The sequence below is a fragment of the Quercus lobata genome, chromosome 6 (genome assembly GCF_001633185.2).
Source record: "Quercus lobata isolate SW786 chromosome 6, ValleyOak3.0 Primary Assembly, whole genome shotgun sequence".
Taxonomy (NCBI): domain Eukaryota; kingdom Viridiplantae; phylum Streptophyta; class Magnoliopsida; order Fagales; family Fagaceae; genus Quercus; species Quercus lobata.
Genome location: NC_044909.1, coordinates 21,000,358 through 21,022,465, shown reverse-complemented (window position 1 = coordinate 21,022,465; position 22,108 = coordinate 21,000,358). Strand labels below are relative to the sequence as shown.

Sequence of the window (22,108 nt, the reverse complement as noted above, 5' to 3'; positions counted from 1 at the left end):
TTAAAATGTTGGATGATTACCTTTTATCATCAGATTAAAATATCAATTAGTTTTTGGTGTAGGCAAGGATAGAACCTCAGATTTTTTATTCGACAATAAGAAACTTTACTAGTTAAGCTAACTAAAACCCACTCCCAAATTAGTATCTAAATTAACAAGTTCGTAAGTAGATTAATTTCTAATTAAAATGTTGGTTGTAAAATTTTCGTACTTTAAGGTTACATTGCAAATATGTCAGTTGGCACCTAAAACAAAGCAATGACAGTTAAATATGTCAGAAACACTGGAATGAAAGAGAGGGGGAAAAGGGAAATGAAAATGAAGTGATTTATACATGGTGTGAAACTTTGCCATTGTGTGAATTGTATTATGTGAAGGATATTACAATAAAGCATGAGATTTTTTTCAGAAAAAGGAGAAAAAACCCCTGCATTTCAGTACAATCTACTGAAGCTCAAGCACCAACCGGCATATAATCTAACACTATAAGTTTTCACAGAGCTTGGTTTGTTAGTCCTGAGGTATCTTTTTTGACTTGGAACTGCTACTGTGGACCCTTTCTTTCCTCTAAGGTCGCCCTTACTATCATCGGCATCCTTGGATTTCCTTGTGTGAACAGTAGATTTAGTGATGTTGCTCGAGATAATCTTGCACTGTGCATGTCTGCTTTGAACCAAGTTGTGGTTCTTCAAACCTGAAGGTCGTTTTGCTTTGACCCTATTTTTATTCCCAATCATCACGTCATTATCTGAATAGAAATTTACCAAACCTGTGGCAAATTACTCGTCAAAAAGCTGGTCAAAAAGCCCAATTTTCACTGGCAATATCAAAAGCCCAATCTTCATTGACAATATCAAAAAAGCACAGTCCCCACTGGCAATATTAAAAGCCCAATCCCCACTGGCAATATCCAAAACCCAATTTTCATTGGCACTATTTTATCAAAAAAGCTCAAGATTATTAACACTTGGCAAAGAAAAAATATCATGGTATAATATGAATATGGCAAAAACCATGGCAATTGTCTTATAAAAGCTTATTAGGAGTTATCTTGAAGATTATGTTCTCATATTATAAACTTATGAAATACATGGTCATCATTTGCATCACAACATCCATAACATATACCTTCAGCACTCATGGTAAATATTCAAACCCACAAGCTCATCATTTGAATTATGATGGGATTATTAGAAACCATGAACATTATTTACAATATGGAATTCATCATAGTAAATGTTATTTACAAAGGCATTTTGAAACTTGTCCTATTGTTTCAAATATTACAATTAATTGCCCAAAGGCCCATTGCAAGTATCTATGAAAAACCAAAAAATATTTGCTAATAAAAATCCATGAGGAATGAAAAACCATGGCAAACATGCGTTGTTGATGTCCATTTTGTAGGATGTACACAACCCAGACTATGTGAGCAAGCCCAATGTAAAAGATCCAAGCAAGAGACAAAGGATTGAAAGTGGACAAACCAGCCCCTGTTCATCCCTAACCAAAGTACAGTTGGAGGCCCCTACAAGAGAACCAAGTCTTTGAGGATGAACTAGGGACTGTCCCATCAGCTTTCTGTCACCCTCTACCTAACGTGAACAGTGCCCGAGGGGGAAAGTGATACTAGCTGAAGTCTAAAGGATGATGGAACTTCATCATCCTCAAGACTGTACCTCCAGCAAAAAGGGAGCTAAAACCAAGTTATCCAAACCTCAACAAATTGATACTATAAATGTCAAAAAAGTTCAAGACATGATTCATGTGCCAAGCCCAGGAATCCTAAAGGGGAAAAATTGGAAACATGTGGTTTGGAGGGCATAAAGAGATCTCTAGCGGAACCCCCTAGAGTGGACTTAGAGTTTGACACCTGGCTTGGGGTGTTGAATTCTACTTCTTGGGGATCCAAATCTCAGTTGCAGTATTAGGATTCGTTCTTGATACATGCCTTAATCCCATTGGTTAAGCTCAGCCCCAGAAATCCTGGCATTTAATGCAAAGCACTCCAAAATCCCATCATGTGTCATATATTACTCAAAGAAGCAAGGTAGCCCCTAAAGTAAATCTCCTACTTCTGGCCAAATCCTAGGAAGATTAACCTTGATTCACTACCTCTGATCAGTCCTACGTTTTTTGGATTCTTGTTAATTAATACTTCTCTAAAATTTCATTATAAAAACATAAGCACCTCAGCCCACAAAGACAGCTACTCCCTCTGAAACTCTTGATTTGTTTGCCATTTTACTTGTGGTTTAACTCTCCTTTAGCTCACCACTCATTCCTCTTAGATCACACCTACTTAACCTCAGATATTCTTTTCCCCTTTTACACAACCACAGGTCATAAATGTCTCCCAATTAGTCATAAACAGCCCACTACTCACTAAAGCCTTAACCTCAGTATTAATCCTATACCACTCACTCAAAACAACCCACATTACCTCATTCATGCCTTATGAACACACACTCACCAAAATCTTAATTTAATACTTGTTGCACTGAGTTGGGATCCCTCTCTCCCTTCACACCATGCCAATTAATCATTTTCTCCTTTCCATGGAACCTTTAATTTTTACTTTTTATTTTACTGTTAAAGGATATAATGTATTTGTAACAATCGAACTCTTCTCTCACATTGATGTAATGATGGCCGAAAGTACAATAAATTCCCCTAACCGAGACATATAAGGACCCCCAGGAGTTAACACTTTTCTAAATTTATTTAATCATTGACTACTGTATTGTGTAATTTCACCTTTACTGTTGGAAAATTTATCTTTCTAGACTTGAGTGTAATTTCACTCTTACCGCTGGAGAATTTATTTCCCTTGTACTATCAGAACAAGACCACTAACGTATTAATTAAGTATTGCAAAGTATTTTCATTGGGCTTTTGTTGTTGTTTTGTCAAGTGCAGCATTTGTCTCTTGCTTGGATAGGTTTGTTATCACACCGAAAGCCTTTGGGTACCATTTTAAGAGTCCATAGTTGAGTTTCGGCTTGGCTTCCCGACATTTTATTCAGAGGCATTAATTACTCCCTCGACAGATTGATAACATAGTTATTGATTTTTTTTTTTAATCTCTTTTAGAAATTTTGCAAGCATGAAAAATATAAAAAGAAAATGTAATCCATGGAAAATCTTCAAGTGACCTTGAAGTAATTGTGAGATCGGTTGCGTTCAACAATCAACTTTTTAACGTTAGATTACTGTGAAGATGAAGGCTAGCTCTGCAGTTACAGCAGGAGAAGGGATCTCAGATACCGTGTTTGTGTACTCGTATTAGAGGTCTTATAAGTCAACGTGTATCACAACTTTTTTATAGTGGGTTTAACTAGTTGGACTAGGTTTTTCTTGGAGTGTTTTACGGTTTACCTTGTTAGATTTTCACTTCGTAAACAATTCATCGTCTCTTGTGTGTGAATGCGTGATTGTTTTTGTTGCGTTTGATGTACTGCTCTATCAAATCACCATTGAAACTGGCGAGCTAACTACTTCAACTATAATTGTAAATTTGTTAAAACTGTTAGAAAGCGGAACTAGGAGCATAAACGGAATTTTCGGTATATTAATTTGACTGGGAGTCTTGAGAAAATGTATTATAGAAGTTGATGGATCATGAATACTCGTCTCTCTAACATGTGATATTCGACATTGTAGTTACATAAGGTAGTCTTGATGAGTAATATACTCTCAATTTTCTGAGGACCTAATCAGTCACTCGTTTTAGAATAGAGACACAATATTTCTTAATTGAGAATAGGTCTTGATATCGCTCCGAATCAGTAAGGTGGATGGCCTGGCTTCGGTGGGCTATCGAAACGGTTGAAGGCCTACAAGGAACAAAACACAATCAAAGAGGAGACCAGAGAAGACCGGTCAAACCCCCTCCAATGGAGAAGTTAGTCTCGCAGAGAAGGATGTTCCAAGTATTTGGGAAAATTGTCTCAGAGAAATTCTTACCGCTGTCGGGTTCAGACTGGTCCTTTATATAGGGAGCCTGGGACGGTTATTTGTCCAATAACCTCCCCAGGATTTGTGGAAGCCAACAAGTCCGGAGTTAACTTCCTCAACGGCTATAAAACTGTAACCGCTAACGGAAGTTAACTTATTCGGAGGATTTGTTGAGATAGTTGCGAGTTTAGTCGAAAGTTCTAAGTGTTGCACTTTCATCCGTCTGGTATAGGACGGTTTGGTCGTCCAAGGATATCCGATGATTGTTCATGGACGATCCCCATGGACGATCATGTCGTCCATGGGAGACTTAAATTATAGAGTGGTGCTTTTGTCCATGAACGTTTCTCCTTCTTCTGGGTTAACTCTTGGATGAACTTGCACTGTAGGCTCTGGACGATCCATTTGGACGAGCTGGAGATGGATTATTTTCCGCTTCGCTATCAGGTCTTATTCTATTGTTACTAGGGAAATGACAGTACTTAGTAGAAACAATACTACAGTCTACAGACATGCATGCATGACTGACTTGGAATACAAAAACAACAACTCTCAAAACAATATTGATTACTGAAGAACTTGGAACCCCCTCAGAAATGCAAGACGGACACATTGTATTCAACCACAGCATTTCCGGTCTTTTGGTTAAACCAAACTGTCTTCGCCAAAGCGTAGCCCCAAGCATATCGGAAAACTCTCAGGAGTTAACACTTTTCTAAATTTATTTAATCATTGACTACTGGATTGTGTAATTTCACCCTTACCGTTGGAGAATTTATCTTTTTGGATTTAAGTGTAATTTCACCCTTACCGCTGGAGAATTTATTTTCCTTGTACTATCAGAACAAGACCACTAACGTATTAATAAAGTATTTTCATTGGGCTTTTGTTGTTGTTTTGTCAAGTGCAGCATTTGCCTCTTGCTTAGATAGGTTTGTCATCACACCGAAAGCCTTTGGGTACCATTTTAAGAACCCATAGTTGAGTTTCGGCTTGGCTTCCCGACATTTTATTCAGAGGCATTAATTTCTCCTTCGACAGATTGATAACATAGTTATTGATTTTTTTTTTTTTTTTTTTATCTTTTTAAAAAATTATGCAAGCATGAAAAATATAAAAAGAAAATGTAATCCATGGAAAATACAAGTGCTTCAAGTTTTCATATAAGTTTTTAATCTAATTACTATTTTACGAAAATCATTACAGTTTACATTTACAATTTTATTTGTAAATTTAACTGTGTTCTTATTATAATTATCATTTTAAATTACTTTAAATCCATTGTTGACTCATGGGCCCGACCGCATTCCACTTTAAATCCATTGTTTCAAACTGTTTTTAATGTTTCCCTCCCATTTGGTCGTTAAAACTATTGGAGTATGTTGTTCATCTTTCAAGCCCTCAAACTCACACAAAATCTCTCTCTAAAGCTCACCAAAACACTCTCTCTCACAAACGGAAACCCCAAATCCTTTTCACAACGCCATACCACAACAACAGTGCCCAATCTAAAGCCTCTCAACTCCAAGATTTCAAGCTACATGAGAAACGGCCTCGTCGAAGAAGCTCAGAAACTGTTTGATAAAATGCCTCTGAGAAATACGGTCACGTGGAACGCGATGATTCGTGGGTACTTTATAAATGGGAGATTTGTTGAAGCGGTCAATTTCTTCGATCAAATGCCTGAAAGGGATATTTTTTCATATAACACAGTGATTGATGGGATGATGCAGTGTGGGGATGTGGATGGTGCCAGAGAGGTTTTTGATGGGATGCCATTCAGAGATGTTGTTACTTGGAATTCAATGGTTTCTGGGTATATTCGCAATGGTATGATTTACAAAGCAGTAGAAGCATTTGATGGGATGCTGTTGAAAGATGTGATTTCATGGAACTCGGTCATTGGGGGGCTTGTAAATTGTGGAGATTTGGATTTGGCTGAAGAGTATTTCAGACGAATGATTGTTCGGGATATTGTGTCTTGGACTATAATGATTTCGGGGCTGGCTAGTGCAGGACGGGTTCTTGAAGCTCGTGAGCTCTTTGTGAACATGCCTGTAAGGGATGTTCGGGCTTGGAATGCAATGATGGTTGGATATATAGAAAATGGACAGATTGAAATTGCAGAGGATTTGTTTCAGAAAATGCCCAAGCACAATTTTGAGTCTTGGAATGAATTGATAAGTGGGTTGGTGAGGAGCAAAAGAGTTACTCATGCTATAAATCTTTTCATGGAGATGCCACAGAAATGTCAAAAAATGTGGAACTCAATCCTGTTGGAACTAGTAAGAAATGGGCTCATCAAACAAGTTCATGCTATTATGGAGAAATTCCCATACAGTGATGTTGTGACATGGACAAATTTGATTGTTGGATATTTTGGATTAGGTGAGGTTGGGGGAGCAATTCAGATTTTTGAATTGATGCCAGCCCGAGATGCAACTGTGTGGAATGCCACAGTATTTGGATTAGGAGAAAATGATCAAGGTGAGGAAGGTTTAAAGCTGTTTATTAGAATGAAAGAATCAGGTCCATCTGCAGATAAAGCTACATTCACTAGTGTTTTGACACTATGTTCAGACTTGCCAACCTTACAGTTTGGAAAACAAACTCATGCAGGCGTTATAAAATCTGGTTTTAATAGTTTCATTTCAGTTTCCAACGCAATGATTACCATGTATGCAAGATGCGGAAGCATGCATTCTGCTCTGTTGGAGTTCTCTTCCATGTCAAGCCATGACATCATTTCGTGGAATTCTATAATATGTGGCTATGCACACCATGGAAATGGTGAAAAAGCCCTCGAGATGTTTGAAAGAATGAGATTAACTGATACAATGCCTAATCATATAACCTTTGTTGGTGTTCTATCTGCTTGTAGCCATGCTGGGTTGGTAGACCAAGGTAGGTACTACTTTGATTTCATGAAATCCAAGTGTTGTCTTCAGCCAAAAATTGAACATTATACATGTATTGTTGATTTGTTGGGGAGATTTGGACTCATAGATGAGGCAATGAACTTTTTAGATCAAATGAGAGCAGATGGAGTTGAAGTTCCTGCAAGTGTTTGGGGAGCTTTGCTAGGAGCCTGTAGAATTTACAAGAACATTGAGGTGGGCAAGATTGCTGGCGGGAGGGTTTTGGAAGTAGACCCTTGTAACTCTGGTGTGTATTTGATCTTGGCTGAATTGTTTTTGAGTGGTGGAAAGAGAGGAGAAGCTGAAAAAATTTGGGCTCAAATGAAAGAGAATGGAGTCAAGAAGCAACCAGGATGTAGTTGGATTGAGGTAAACCGCAGTGCACATATATTTCTTTCAGGAGATAGTTCACACCCTGAGTTCAGTAGAGTCTGTTGTGTTTTAGACTTGATACATATGGAGTTGGAGATCAAAATTTCAGAATCGAATGCTGTTTCATTTCAACAGATAAAAGTTCCATTTGATGGACATTATGGGTGAGATCATTTTTGCTCACAATATATGTACCATATTGTTCGGATCCATGACTTAAATACAAAGAACTTATGGGTACAAGTTGATGGGATAAGGATTAAGATTTAAGAAGGAAATGGATGGGAATCTGGAGTTGTTGCTTTTGTAGATTGGTGTTGCCAGTCAGAGGATAAATCAAGTAAGTAAAAATGTAACATTGTCCCACAACCCAGTAGAACTTTGAAATTTGGGTTGATCACTTGATTACTAATCTTAATACATCGAAATACAGATGGGACCAAATTATCATGCTGTTTCTTCAAGAGTATATATACAAAGTGTGCTCAGGTGTATGCCTCCTAGCAGAAATGGAAGCATGTCTAGTAATGTTCAAGCAGATCTTAGTTTTTAATTTTCTGGGATGCTTTAAGGATTGCAACAATAGCAGAGGAGGGAAACAAGATTGCCAAAAGGTCGGCAGAAGAGAAGAGGTCGGTGAAAAAAGATTTTGTATTTACCCTTTATAATTGGCTAAGATTTAATTTAGTGGTGAGCATACAAGTTTGTATCAATATATTTTTATAGATATTCAAATATGATAGAGGCAAACATCTTTAAGTCTTTGAAAAATACACACACCCCAATTTGATCCCTATAACTTACAACTTTTAAATGGAGTACCTAAAGAATTTTAAAATTTTCTCCCAAATTGTTTTTTCTTTTTTTAAATTTGCAATATTAAGTTCTTCCGTTTGTCTAATTGACAGAAATTGATGGTGCTGTTTTTTTTTTGAGCTAACTCTTATGTGGTTAAAGGAAGCCAGTTGAACATCCACACTCTTTACCTATGAAAAGCGATCATATGGAATTTCTTTTTTTGGGTAGATATGGCTCATTCATGTGTTATTTTATTCTATTTAAAATTAAGAGTTACCCAACCAAAATAATTTAAAAAAAAAAATTAAATCAGAATTTTTTTTGCCTATTTATTAACGTAACAACCATTTTTTTACTGGGATATTGCTAATTAAATTAGCAGTTAACCGTCTATACTGAAAAACCAATTAGTGTCTTAATCTAATAATAAAGAAAAATTATCAGGAACGGATGGCATAGATTGAAACTATTTCTCAAAAAAAAAAAAAAAAAACAATTGACCAAATTCCAAAACAAATTCAGATTCTTGGAACCATTTAAAATTGACGGTTATTTGGATCCACCAACAATTATGGGGCTGTTTGCAATGTACCTCCTACAATTAACACCTTAATTCAAAATTAATGTTCACTCCACCATCCAAAATTAGTATTTTTTTTTTTTTTTTTTTGAAGAGGTAGAGCTTCAACCTATAGCGTCTGTAAGCGGAAATAGAACCCCAGATTTCTTATTCGACAATAAGAGACTTTATAAATAAACTAACTGGAACTTACTCCAAAATTAGTATCTAAATTAACAAGTTAGTAAGTAGATTAATTTCTAATTAAAACATTGATTGTAAAATTTTCATACTTAAAGGTTACATTGCAAATTTTCCTATAATTTAGGATGAATGGTTCAATAATTATATGTTAATCTAAATGGTTTTGTATATATAATACATTAACTGAAAATTAGTGCTGACTGTAGAATTTTTTTTTTAGTTTGGAGTGTGCAGTGCAAAAACTCCAGTATTGTTTTTTTTTTTTTTTTTTTTTTTTTGAGATAAAAAAATTTAGTTTAGTTAGTACAATATAAACTGCTCACTTCTTGGCACCTAAAACAAAGCAAAGTTAAATATGTCAGAAACACTGGAATGAAAGAGGGGAAAAGGGAAATGAAAATGAAGTGATTTATACATCGTGTAAAACTTTGCCATTGTGTGAATTGTATTATGTGAAGGATAATTACAATAAAGTATGAGATTTTTTAAGAAAAAGGAGAAAAAACCCCTGCATTTCAGTACAATCTACTGAAGTTCAAGCACCAACCGGCATATAATCTAACACTAGGTTTTCACAGAGCTTGGTTTGTTAGTCCTGAGGTATCTTTTTTGACTAGGAACTGCTACTGTGGACCCTTTCTTTCCTCTAAGGTCGCCCTTACTATCATCGGCATCCTTGGATTTCCTTGTGTGAACAGTACATTCAGTGATGTTGCTCGAGATAATCTTACACTGTGCATGTCTGCTTTGAACCAAGTTGTGGTTCTTCAAACCTGAAGGTCGTTTTGCTTTGACCCTATTTTTATTCCCAATCATCTCGTCATTATCTGAATAGAAATTTACCAAATGCCAAGAGTTAAAAAGGCTGCAAATAGATCATAGGTGAGGTTAAATTTGTCTCAATGTGTGTGTGTGGATGTTGATGAAACTTGCATTAGGAAATAAGTTACGCCGCAGTCTCTACAAGTACATTTCAGACTCAATTTCTTTAAGTTAATTCTTTCCCTTCCTAAAGCATAATGATAAAACTTTGGAAAAAGTTCGGTTCCAAACACGTTTAGAGTTATCTTGCTCCAACCTACAACATGGCAATTGAAGAGACCATCCATTTGTAATTCAGTCACATGAATTTTTTAAAAAGTCATGTGACTGGTCTAAATATTAGACATGGATTGTATTATAATTTTCCAGGAAAAGCCAAGCTTTGTCCTAAAATTTTATCCCCACCAAAAGAAAAATGATTGGACTCTTAGCTTCCATCTACAAAAAGTGAATTATCTTAGCATCTCTCTCTCTCTCTCTAGGCTTCTGTATCTAGCCAAAGATTCTTCCCACAATCATAGTTCATCACTGCATACGGATTGACTTGCTCCAGTGAAGTATTCTTCAAAGGTCTCTATCATTGCAGTTAAAAGCAAACCTTAACCATTGTGAGATGTCGCTATGCTATATCTATTGTAGTTTTTGGTTGACTTTATAAGTTATGCAATAGCTACATGAAACATGGATGGTTGTTATGTGCTGCACACACAGAAGAATATGTCCCTGATTCGTTTTTGGATGATCTTACTATTTTAGAAGTTGTGATGAAGACAATAACAATCTTGTGCTACAAAGTGCAAACACCTAGTTGTTTAGATTTTTTAAAAAACTCCCCCTAAGATAGTCAATTCAGAAAGTATCATAAGGATAGAAAAATTGTAATTACACAAACTGCCAGATATTATGATGATGATGATGATGATAACAATAACAATAATAATAATAATAACTTCCCTCTGTATTATATTTTATTTCTTAAAAATTCTCTAGAATTTCATTTGGGAGAAATTATTCCCATATTGTCTATATAAGGTCATTAATAACTAATAGAACCTAATTGCAAGAACTGAATGAGACAGAAACAAAAAAAAAGAAGAAGGAAAAAGTAAGATTATAATGAAGTAGTTATGTGAAATTACCTGGACTAGATAAGACAGCACGTGGACGCAGGATTGAGCTGGCTCTAATAGTTATTTTATCATCCTCATCAATCTTTTTGTCAATTTCCCCTGCTCCTGTTGATCAACGGAGGAGGATGTCATAACTGTAAGATATCTCTATACAAAAATACATGCAGGATTTTTTTTCCAGAAATCTGTGGGGCAAAACCAAACCTTCAGATGCAGAAATTGTGGGCATAATCAAACTTTCAGATACAGAAGTTGTTGACACAAGTACGTTTGGTACATAAGACTTTGGAATTTTTGCAACATATGCTGGAGAAATTTCTTCATTTTCCTTTGCTGAAATGGGGATGAGAGGAAGAAGAATAAGAAAAAGAAGTTAAGGATTATATTTTAAAACCCAACTACCATTCAATCTACTGAAAGTAAACATAGATATAGCTTTACCAAAAAGAAAAGAAAAGATAGAAGTTTAACAAACTTCATCACAGCAGTTAGAGGTCTTAAATTTAAACAATACTCTTGTGATAATGTTTCAATTTAAAATTGTTGGTTTCATGTATCAATTTACCTCATTCAGACAGAAATCAGTGACATTTGAACCAAGGCTAGTTTTGTTTCAACTTCCAAAGAGGATAAAATATCATCAGGAAAGATGTATCAAAGCTTTGTCTCAGGAGGTAAACCACAGGAGGACTTTGCACTTGCCTTTAGCATTTTAGAAAATATTTCTTGGATTGCAAGTGATAAAACATTCTGAGCTAGTCTGGTTGTGAGATGCTGCTAAGGGAAAATATATTTATGGGACCTGTAAGTCACTCTGATCAAAGTTTGATGCAAGAAACTACACAAACTAGTGACTGTAAATTTCCCTAATGTTAACTACCTCTGTAAATTTTATTTGATTTAACTGTCATTTTGGTTCTTAACCTTTGCACCATGTTTCATAATGGTCTCTAACCTTTCAAAAGTCATTTCGTTCTTAGTGTCAAAACAGTCATTGTTGTTAAGTAGTGGATGGAAGTGTGCCTCTGCTTGTCAGATCAAACTTTTTCATCCACTACTTTTCAACAATGACTATTTTGATACAAGAACAAAAGGTTAGGAACTAAAATGACACATTTGATAGGTTAGGAACCATTTTGAAATATGGTGCAAAGGTTAGGACTAATATGGTAACTAAACCTTTCTTTATATACCATAATTCCTTTAGAAGCGGTTGGGCCAAAAAGATCCTCATAATGCACATTTGGCAATTGACCCTTCTTCGGTCACTGGGTCCTAGGGCCACAATGATCAACCCATCTCAGGAGGATGTAACTGCATTACCATACTCCTGTAGGAATCTTCCCTTTGGCCAGTCAGTATGATACTATGATCCCCCTCAAAATGAGGGTCTCGCATCAGCATTTTATCGTGCCCTACCAATTGTCAATCACATTTAATATGATTGAACTCGTTCCATGCGCCTACAGTTTTGAGGTGGTTCATGGTTGTCCTGTACCCGTCCTTTTAGTCAAACGAAGGTCTGAAAGGCCAAGAGAACAATCAACAGACAGGCCAAAAAGCCTGATCTTGGGGGATAATTCCCACCAAATTCAAGTCCTCTCCATCCTATAAATATCCCATTACTCCACTAATATTACCCTAACACTATTGGCTCTACCTGTTTTGTTGACTTTAACCTTCAGGGCCTCCTTGGCCAGCCTCCTCCATAGGTTGGCCTTGGTTGTACTAAGTTTTTTCTTGGCAGAAAAACACCTGTGCTGTGTCCTTACTGCACTTCAAGTTTTTTAATACACTCACCTATGACTTCTGTAATTCATTCTCTAGTACTTTTGCATTGCATTCTCACAAGCTTTAATTTTTAATCTTCCCGCCTAGTTGGCACCTCCCAATGTTTCCAACAGAGAGATACAGAGTTTGAATCCACCCTCCACCAATCCAATTATCTAAAAAAAGAAAAGAAATCTTCCCAATTACCTGCCAAACCAGGGCCCAATTAAAACCGGGATGTTTTCAAACAAAATGGTCAGTACTCGTGTTTCTCCGATGTTTCTTATTTATTTATTTTGCAGTCAATTTCGTACCCAATGCAATATAGAGTTGGTGGCACAGTAACACAAGATAATATTCAGATGGAACTTTACATTGCTCGATCCATCGGATTCTTTTGACTAAGTCAAAAGGTACTTGGATTTAAATTTTTTTTTTTTTAAAAAAAAAAAGTCAAAAGGTCCTACTGAAGCTGACACTGCCTTCATCTTACCTTGGCAGAAAAAAGATAAAAATTTCACCCAAATAACCAATTCCCATATAGATGATCTAAATTTTAAAACAACCAAAAATCTCAGGGCAGTTTCACAAGGCGATTATTACTCAATAAATAAAAAAACTAAAAATAAGATTAAATTAAGTTAATAATCTAAAGGAAGTTAAAAAGAAGAAGAAGTAGGAAAGAGAGGAGAAAGAAGTACCTGGAAAAGAAGAATCATCATTCAATGGAAGCAAAGAAGGTCCCTTGAAATCCTCTTGATCGTCTTGTTCCCTGACTTTCACCTTTGGATACACTTGAAGATTCCAAATAAAACAACAAAACCCATTTCAGTATTCAAGAAAACTTGTACAACAAACAAAACAAAAACCAAAGAAAAAGAAGAAGACCAAGATGAAAAAAACCAAACTTGATGTTTCTTCCATTTTTTGTTGGTTGGTGCTGAGAGTCGTGAGTCGTGAGCTTATTATTAAGCTACCAAGAAAAAAAGCATGGCATGGAGGGAAAGAAAGCCAAAAACACGGAAAGCTAGAGTTGTTGAGTGGTGCGGATATTCGATAGAGAAAGGGTGTGAATTTGGAACTAATAACTTTGCTTTTTGTTTTGATTGATGATTGCGGAAAGGAAAGGAAATGAAATAGTAATATAGAATGCGCAAGCGCAACGAATCGAATCGAATCACTCCTCTGCAAAATGTCGCCTTCCTTTCCCACGTGGTCTCTTTTAAAATTTTAAACTTTTGGCTTTTATAGCCTCCCAAATGGAAAATCGAAACGTCAACGCTTCTCTAGTTCTGTGCTCTCTTTTTATTTCTGGCTGAATTCACACTAACTTTTTCAATCAAGATGTACAATTTCAAATCTCTCTAAGATCATCAACTAGTACCATATAGGACTCGTTTTTTTATTTTATTTTATTATTATGTGCTTTCTGACTACATTTTAGTTTACTATGAAAGTTAAAAAAATAATAGGGACAATCATTAAATGCTGGCTGACTGAATAAATTTTTAGAATTTTTTTTTTTTTGAGAAACTAATTTTCAGATTCACATGTGGCTACATGGTTGACTATTTGATTTGGGTGTGTTTTAAAATTTGTCGGATTGTTTGTAAAGTTGTGCTTCTTTGATTTCATAAGTGATAAATGTGTCTTCAATAAAGAAAATTTGTTTTATGATTATCAGCAATTATTGTTTCAACTATTACTAGTGTGTAGAATACCCTTTTATTATCTTCAAACAAACAAACAAAAAATCTCCTTATATAATTATAACTCATAATTATTGTAGCATGAACCCTTTTTTTTTTTTTTTGATACTCAGAGGGGAGGGGGGAAAATAGCATGAACCCTTTTAAATTTGTATTCTATGTTGCATTTGGTACGAAATTGACAGAAGAACAAGGTACCGAATCAATGTAACATATTCAATTTTTTTTTATTTGATTACTTCTACATGATTTACAAACAAACAAATATATATATATATATATATACAGTAATGTTTGAACATCTTCAATAATAAAGGTTACAAACAAGAGAAGAGAATTTTTTTTTTTTTTTTTGAATTTTTTTTTTTTTAAATTCAAATAGGATTAACAGCATTTAAAGCATTTAATTACAGTAAACAAAACAAAGTAAAATCATAAATCATAGCTTAAGTCAACTAAACCCTGAGTGGTTTTTTTTTTTTTTTTTTTTAATCAGGGGTTTAGGGTTTAGGGACCGTTGGCCATTTAGCTTAGTCCAAATTTTAAGGGAATTTGGGGTGATGATGTGGCGAAGGTCAAGGTGGGCATGGAACTTCCGGCGAAGATTCTCGACAGCAATACGGCAGCGTATAGAGGACGAAGGGGACTGGTCATTCTCCTCGGAGTGGTGGGGATCGGAGTCCCACGGTCACACCGTTCTCCGTTCTTCTTCCGACAAAGGAAACGGCGTCGTCTCCGTCCTCGCTTTCCCTTCCTCTAAACCTGTTAGCCTTGCACATTCTCTCTCATTCTCTCTCTCTCTCTCTCTTAATCAACAATTAAACTTGAATTTTCAATTTATTTTGGTTGCAGAGTGAAGTGCAGTGGCCTAGAATGGAGAGATGGTTACAGGAAAGGTATGCAGAGGTGTGTCCAGGGTCAGGATGTGGAGATGAGGAGCGTTTTCGGATACTGGGTTACCAATGGCGCGCTCTTCGCTTTAATGATGATACTCGCCAGAGCACTGTCAAAGTAATGTCTGCTTATCGCCAATCCGAACCCGCTTCAATCTTCCTTATGCAGCAGCCACATTGCCTTGCTGTTCCATGTAAATACCCTTTTTCTTGTTATGCTCTTTGTCGTCTACTCTTGCCTTGCTTGTTAACTTCAGGACAATTCTGTGCTACACACAATATTTTTAAAGGTGTTAACATGAATGGTTAAGATTAGATAGCTATGATACTAGGGTGCTGTACCTGTGTCATGTTATAATTTTTCAGAAATTACCTTTGTTGCCGTGTCATACCCTTACTTGTGTCCGTTTCCGTGCTTCCTAAGTTACAACAATGGGGGTGGAGGGATTTGGGCCCTGGCCATTTTTGTGGGAAACGTCAGGAGGTGCTAGTTTTGCTACAAGACTCTTGGCAAAGGACCCTAAAGTCTTATTGTGGTTTAGTGGTAGTATATCGGATGGTTCACATATTGGCATTTTGGGTTTGAAAAATATGGGCTGGCTTGGGTTTTCTGGACCGCTTTTGGTATTGGTGAAGTTGTTAGGGCAGACTTGGAAGGTTTTGCAATAGGTTTTAGGGGTTAGTCAAAATACTAAATTAGCTCGGTAAATCATTGTAGGAGAATGGAGAGTATTCTAAAGCAATTGATAGACCAAAAGATTAAAAATGTAGTTGTCGAGTGTGTTAGAGGTTGTGTCATCATCTGTAGACCTTTGGAGTATTCTTTTTTTTTTTTTTTTGGACTTTAAAAGAAGAAAAAGATAAAATCTGTTTCAAGTTAATCAATAAATGGAGAAAGTGGATAGATGTGCTTTTAATAAACAAATTTTCAGTTCTGTTCAATCTCATATGCATGCTTAACACTTGAGTATCTGACAGGTACTATGCTTGGAATTTTTTTTTTTTTTTCTTTTTTCTTTTTTTAGCAGGCAGATTGTATTTTCATCAACACTTGTTAATTACTTGTAGCATTTATGCACCTTATTGAATTTGAACCTCAAATATTAATGGCTCCTAAATAAGCTTTTCCTTTCATAAATATCACTGTTATATTCTCAGAAAAAAAGAAAGAAAGGAAAGAAAAGAAACCTAGCAGCCACATTGTGGGTCTGTAATAGTTTATACAACTTAAAAAAGTAGATGTCGGAAAACCCCATATTTGGCTATGATTGAGGATCTATTTTTATTATTTTTCTCTTGCTTCATTCGCAGAACAATGAATGATCGTTGATTGAGGTTAAGTTTCTGTATTTCTACAGATCCTTGATTTGAAAGTCTTGGTACTTAGATACATGTGGGTGTGTTTATTTATCGATTCAAGCTGCACTACTGTTAGTGCTATTCTGTATGAAATGCTTGAGCAATAAAGATTTGTTAGTGAGTGAGTATGGAGAACTCTCACTGATAGAAATTAGCGTATGACAAGAGGGAAGTCATTCTCATTTCTGAAACTGGTGCAATTTTGGCAAACTGGAAATCTAGGCAGTTTATTTGTTGGATGCTGCGCTTATTTGTGCTTTGAATATATATATATATATATATATATTTTTTTTTAAATCTTTTTTTCTGTGTGTGTTGATCAAAGACTATAGATCTCTATTTCTTGTCATGATAGATGTGCTAGTTGATCTTTGGTTATGGTTTTGTCTTTATCTTCAATAGAGTTTGATGATATGGTACCTTTTGCGTCTGTGTGTGATGTTGATTGCTCCTACATTTCAAATAAAGATTCCTGAATGAATTGAACCATTGCTACACCTTTTTTGGTCAGAATTTATTCTTTTTAATTTTTAAAGAAATTGAAGCAACCTTTTGGTCTCTTTACATTTTGCAGATCTGAAGAGTATGGTATCAGTTGGGTTGTCAACTATAGCATCTTGTGGTTATGATATCATTAATGCAGTGCATGGGAAGAAAACAATGAATATCTTATGTATTGGTCATGGTGGGGGAAGCTTACCATTATTTTTGGCTAGTAAAATCAAAGGTGAGAAAATATCACTTACCCATTGTTTATGTGCTGTGCTTTTCTTTTATTGGTGTCAGAGGTAGTTTGAAATTTAATGAACATTTTGTTTTTTCTGAAGTTTAAAAAAATAAATAAATAAATAAAAAAGAAAGAAAAGAAAATTGTCAAATATTTTATTTTGAGTGTATTGATTCCACTGTGATTTCACATCACCCTTCAATAAGAATTAGCAAAAGCAATATCTCCTTGCATAATATGGATTCCAAACATTCATGATCTAGATGAATGAGTCAAATTGTGTGCCTGTTTGAAAGTAGCATCATTGCTATGGCTTTGAGGGCATATGCTCTATAAAGCAAGCACAAAAATAAAAGGAGCTGTTGGATGTTGCTTAGTGCTGCTGTAACTTTTTTTTCTTTCTGATCAGTAAGTATAATTGCTTAATTGAAAAAAGAACAAACACTTTATGTTCACGGTGATGAACACGAAGGGTCAAAAAAAATTACACAGCATAGCTAAGAGAATCATGAAATTCTAAAATAGAGGTACAATAAGTAAAGCCCCAAACCCAAGACTACTCAAATGGGTTGTGAATCAATAATGATTTCAACTGTTTGAGGAATCTTTTGACATTCTGAAACATGCGAGAATTGTGCTCCTTCCATACTAACCACATCAAACAAGATGGCACTAAATTCCAAACTACCGAGGAGTGCTTGCCAAACCAATTCTTCCACCCAAATAATGAGGATGAAACTGTCAGTGGCATTACCCAATGAACTCTAAACAAAGAGAAGACGTCACACCACAAGACATAAGTAAAATCACAGTGAAGCAATAAATGACTCACCGTTTCCCCACTGCACTTACACAAACAAAACTAACCAACTTGCAGTGCTGCTATAACTTATCAACCAAAAAGCTCTATGTAGAACTTCAGCTGCAGCAAAAGTGTCTATTCTGAAGCTCTATTTCTTTGAATTATTCGTGTTTCTTTTTTCCCACTTGGGAGGTTATTAGGAAATCTAAAAATATATTTTATGTTAGATAATGATTCACAACTTGACCTTTTAGCCAAAAATATGTTTTTTTTTCCTGGCTCCGTTGCTTTGAACTGCAAGCAGTGAATTCAAACATCCATAAAACATTGAAAAAGTCTAAAAAGAACTTGAACCAGTTCTATCTCTCTGCCTGTGTGAAGCTGGATTGTCACAGGCTATATTCCAAATGTTTGGATATAGGATGTTTAAAGCACTAAGATTCTGCAGTAAGAACTCCTTCATCTAGAATGAGGAAACCTGCAGTTGAGCTAAAAGGTTCCAGAAAAGTAAAATTTTTAGTTCCCTTTCCTTCTTAATTTTTAATACATAGGAAGCAACCAAATGGGCTTTAATATTAGTTCTTTGAAAAACTAGAAGATGGATTTGTATGGTTTACATTAAAAGGTGGTCTGAATCATATTTTGCAATTCACAAGGACTAGTTTATTCTCAAATTCAGTACTCTTGAAATGAATCTGAGATCTGTTAATATGCTGCACATATGACATTATTATATGCAAATTTTTAGCTTTCAAAAAGGTTCACAATTTCTGAAAGCTACACTTATGTCCAATGATGTATCTCTCTTCTCTTCTTTTGTTTCCATTCTGATCATTACTACAGATTCCAGGTGCCTGTCACTAAATAAACTTGAAGTCTTTATGTTTAAGTAATTACTTTTCAACAACAACCAAGGCTTAGTTCCCAAATTTTTGGGTCGGCTATGTATCCTAAATAGACTAGTCAGTGTCGGCCACATGTATTTTTTTTCGTCGTTCTATTCTATCTGAAGTTATACTTTTCGTTACTTCCTTAAATGATATGTCATTTTTTTGTCCTCTACTCTTTTTTTTTTTTTTTGTCATTCCCTCTACTTGAATCAATGTACTCTTTTTTACTGGTGATTTAATCACTTTCCTCTAAACGTGATCAAACCATATCAAGGTGACTCTCCCTCATCTTTTCATTAATACAAGCTATCCCTATCTTTAAACAAATTTCCTTATATTCATGATATAGTGACTAAATTTTACACTGACCATTCACTTACCATAACCTTCCTTTTTTCTGGACTTAAGACTGGTGGTGAACAAAATATATGGCACTAAGCACGAACATAGACAGAGTTATTGATTAATTACTTTAGAAGAGGGATTTTAACTGTTTGCTACGTATCCTCAAAGTGGTAGGAAAATGGAACTTGCTGTTTAATTTTATACATATGTTATGACCTTGCTTCATAATATTGCCTATAGATTCTCTTTCCTTATGTCCTCTTGACATCCAAATGGTGCTCAAAGAAAAACCTCTGATGCTGTGTTGGAAATAAATTTGCATTTGCATACTTGTGTAATTGTGTTATTTTGAAAAGTATGTGAGAATTGTCTTTGTCATATACAGTGTGATTAAGAGCACACTTGGTTGAAGTGAAGCTTGTTAAATGAATCATGCCTCAAGCATGCTTTTCTAGTGCTTTTTGTAAAAGCATGAAGTGAAGCTTGTTAAATGAATCGTGCCTCAAGCATTCTTTTCTAGTGCTTTTTGAAAAAGCGCAAAGTATGCGCCTATGCATAATTTTATATTTTTTTGCTAAAAATATATGAGTCATGAAATTTTACAGCCCAATCTTGAAGGAAAAGCACAAAGCATGCCTATGCATGCTTTTTTATTTTTTAGCTAAAAAATATGAGCCATTAAATTTTACGGCTCAATCTTGAAGGAAAAGACATGGACCTTTGAATTATTATATAAACGCTATCTACTACATATACCTTTTTTGTTTACCTATCAAAGGATACAAACATGGATAATTTACAATTCTTGTGCTTTTTGGTGTTTGCGTTTTGAATATATTTTGATTGAAATATATACTCCATTTTGATTAGTAGTCTTAGTTATTATTTTTATAAAGTACAAGAGAATTATATAAAATGTTATGTTTAAACTTAATGTGAATAGATTATTATCATATTGTCCATTGATTATTGATTTCAAATAACTATATAAAATTTTTAAGAAATTGGAATGACTTACATAAAATTTGAACTTACAAGCTTTGTGCAATTGCACTATCCATTTGAGTTAAATAGGAAAAATATGTTACTATTTTTAATTTATTAACTTTTCTTTAGTATATGTTGTGAATATTTCTATTAGATGCATTATGTTTGGAAAATCTACTCTTTACTGCAATCAAGCTCGCACTTATGCTATGCGTTTAGGTTCTAGGAGGCATGTATGATTAAGTGTGCTTGACACTTTTACTAACACTGGATATCCATTATCTTTTTGTATTGAATGATTGGCAGCTGTTCCCTGTATACTTGACTCGCAGTTTTTGTGCTCCCTGCAGGTGCTGTTATTCACATAGTTGAAATTGATCCCCTTGTCATCTCAGCCTCAATCAAAGCTATGGGTTTTCCTGCTTTCTCAGTTATGACCCCATCAGGTGAGCGTGCCTTCTCCAAACCTAGTACTATTGATGAAGTACTGTGGAAAGGCATACATGAGAGGCTCTACCTCTATGAATCAGATGCTGAGAAATTTGTCCTTGACAACACAAATCTATATGATATGGTCTTCATTGATGCGTATGATGGTGAAGACATCTTCCCTCGCAAGCTTTGGGACCCAAGTTCCCAATTTCTAAAATCTCTTAGTAATCAACTTCACCCTGGACATGGCACCGTGGTGGTGAACCTTCATTCAGATTCTGATATCTTGGATCTTGTTGGGTCTGCTCCATCTTTTCTTCAGCAAATTTTGCCAATGGGAAAGTATGTTTCTGGAATAGGCAGAGCGTACATGGATGTGCTGGTTGGAAGTGGAAGTTGTGGGAAAGAAGGTTCTGGTTTGGGTTTTACTGTTTCAGTTCCTTGGGTGTGTAATACATCTCTGGTTGTGTGCAGAGGTCTTCAAACAAGTGGTGATTATTCTAACAGGGATTTGGTTATGAACACTATCTTATCCAAATCCCTGGAAGTGGAAAATCTTCTAAACTTACCATTCTCATGCTTGCAGTATATAAAGAGTGGTTTTATATTAGTTGAATGATCTTTGAGTAGTATAAAGTTAGTTATCTTTGCAATTTTTGCAAACTGCAAGAGTATCTGGTTTTTTTTTTTTTTGGTTCTCCTATTCAACTTTATTTGAAATTTAGCACATGTTTATTGGGTGCTCCAAGCCATGCCCCATTCTTGGACTCTGTAGGGTTCTGTAGTTCCATTCCTTTATGGGAGAGTGGCAAATTACAGAATTGAATCAATTTTGATATAAGATGAGTGAAGGCTAAAATTGGTTCAAAATTGAATTTGCTTTATCTAATACGGAGTATCTAGTTTGTCTAGACTTAGTTTAGAATCAATTTTGGTGGACAAATGTATGTGAAAAATGTCAAATTTAAAAATTAAAACTTTTTTTTTTTTGGGTAGAAATATGCATGCGGGGAATCTGCATTTAAAAGCATCAAAAATTTAAAAACTAGTTTTTTAAGGGAATATATTTTGATTCAATTCTGAACTAGTTTTCTTTCCCAAAAAAAAAAAAAAAAATTAATAATAATAATATTTTTTTTTTGAGAATAATAATAATAATAATTTAAATATGCTACATTAGTCCTAATTTGTCAGACTGGCAAAAATATATACCGAAAACAATGAAAATTGGTTATGTTGTCCCTAATTGGTTAGCCCCTTTCCCTATAGTCTTCTAATTCATTCTTGACAGATCCAATTGGGTGTTAGTAATCTGGAGTAAAATAATTCGAACCATTTCTGGTCTAATGTGCTTGACATGCCTTAAAGTGGTGCATTTTGTTTTTGTGTTTCATTTCCAATATATGTGTGTGCGTGATAGTTTTGATTTAGCAA

General features: G+C 35.1%; 2 protein-coding genes across 3 annotated transcripts; one reads left to right on the top strand and one right to left on the bottom strand.

The window, feature by feature from the left end:
• Positions 1 to 234: 234 nt before the first annotated feature.
• LOC115949964 lies at positions 235 to 13,724 on the bottom strand. Its single transcript, XM_031067223.1, has 6 exons — positions 13,439 to 13,724; positions 13,232 to 13,324; positions 10,965 to 11,093; positions 10,770 to 10,865; positions 467 to 745; positions 235 to 245 (listed from the first exon to the last, which is right to left on the bottom strand). Exons 1-6 carry the CDS (start codon positions 13,452 to 13,454, stop codon positions 235 to 237), a joined length of 624 nt encoding a protein of 207 aa, XP_030923083.1. The 5' UTR covers positions 13,455 to 13,724.
• LOC115994362 lies at positions 7,796 to 21,528 on the top strand. 2 transcript variants are annotated; one of them, XM_031118483.1, is made up of 5 exons: positions 7,796 to 7,879; positions 14,736 to 15,003; positions 15,092 to 15,326; positions 17,066 to 17,218; positions 20,593 to 21,528. In XM_031118483.1, exons 2-5 carry the CDS (start codon positions 14,800 to 14,802, stop codon positions 21,291 to 21,293), a joined length of 1,293 nt encoding a protein of 430 aa, XP_030974343.1. In that variant the 5' UTR covers positions 7,796 to 7,879; positions 14,736 to 14,799; the 3' UTR covers positions 21,294 to 21,528. The 2 variants fall into 2 exon arrangements, with proteins under 2 accessions (XP_030974343.1, XP_030974342.1); XM_031118482.1 differs by lacking the exon at positions 7,796 to 7,879 and adding an exon at positions 14,411 to 14,433.
• The last annotated feature ends 580 nt before the right edge of the window (positions 21,529 to 22,108 follow it).

Excerpts from the sequence above, each read along its gene's own strand:
- LOC115949964 (XM_031067223.1), bottom strand. Across the intron at positions 10,866-10,964 it reads CACAATTTCTGCATCTGAAG|GAGCAGGGGAAATTGACAAA; the intron begins GTTTGGTTTTGC and ends GTTGATCAACAG. Across the intron at positions 746-10,769 it reads TGCTGTCTTATCTAGTCCAG|ATGACGTGATGATTGGGAAT; the intron begins GTAATTTCACAT and ends TCTATTCAGATA.
- LOC115994362 (XM_031118483.1), top strand. The coding sequence starts at position 14,800 with ATGATGTGGCGAAGGTCAAGGTGGGCATGGAACTTCCGGCGAAGATTC. Across the intron at positions 15,004-15,091 it reads CTTTCCCTTCCTCTAAACCT|AGTGAAGTGCAGTGGCCTAG; the intron begins GTTAGCCTTGCA and ends TTTTGGTTGCAG. Across the intron at positions 17,219-20,592 it reads TTTGGCTAGTAAAATCAAAG|GTGCTGTTATTCACATAGTT; the intron begins GTGAGAAAATAT and ends TGCTCCCTGCAG.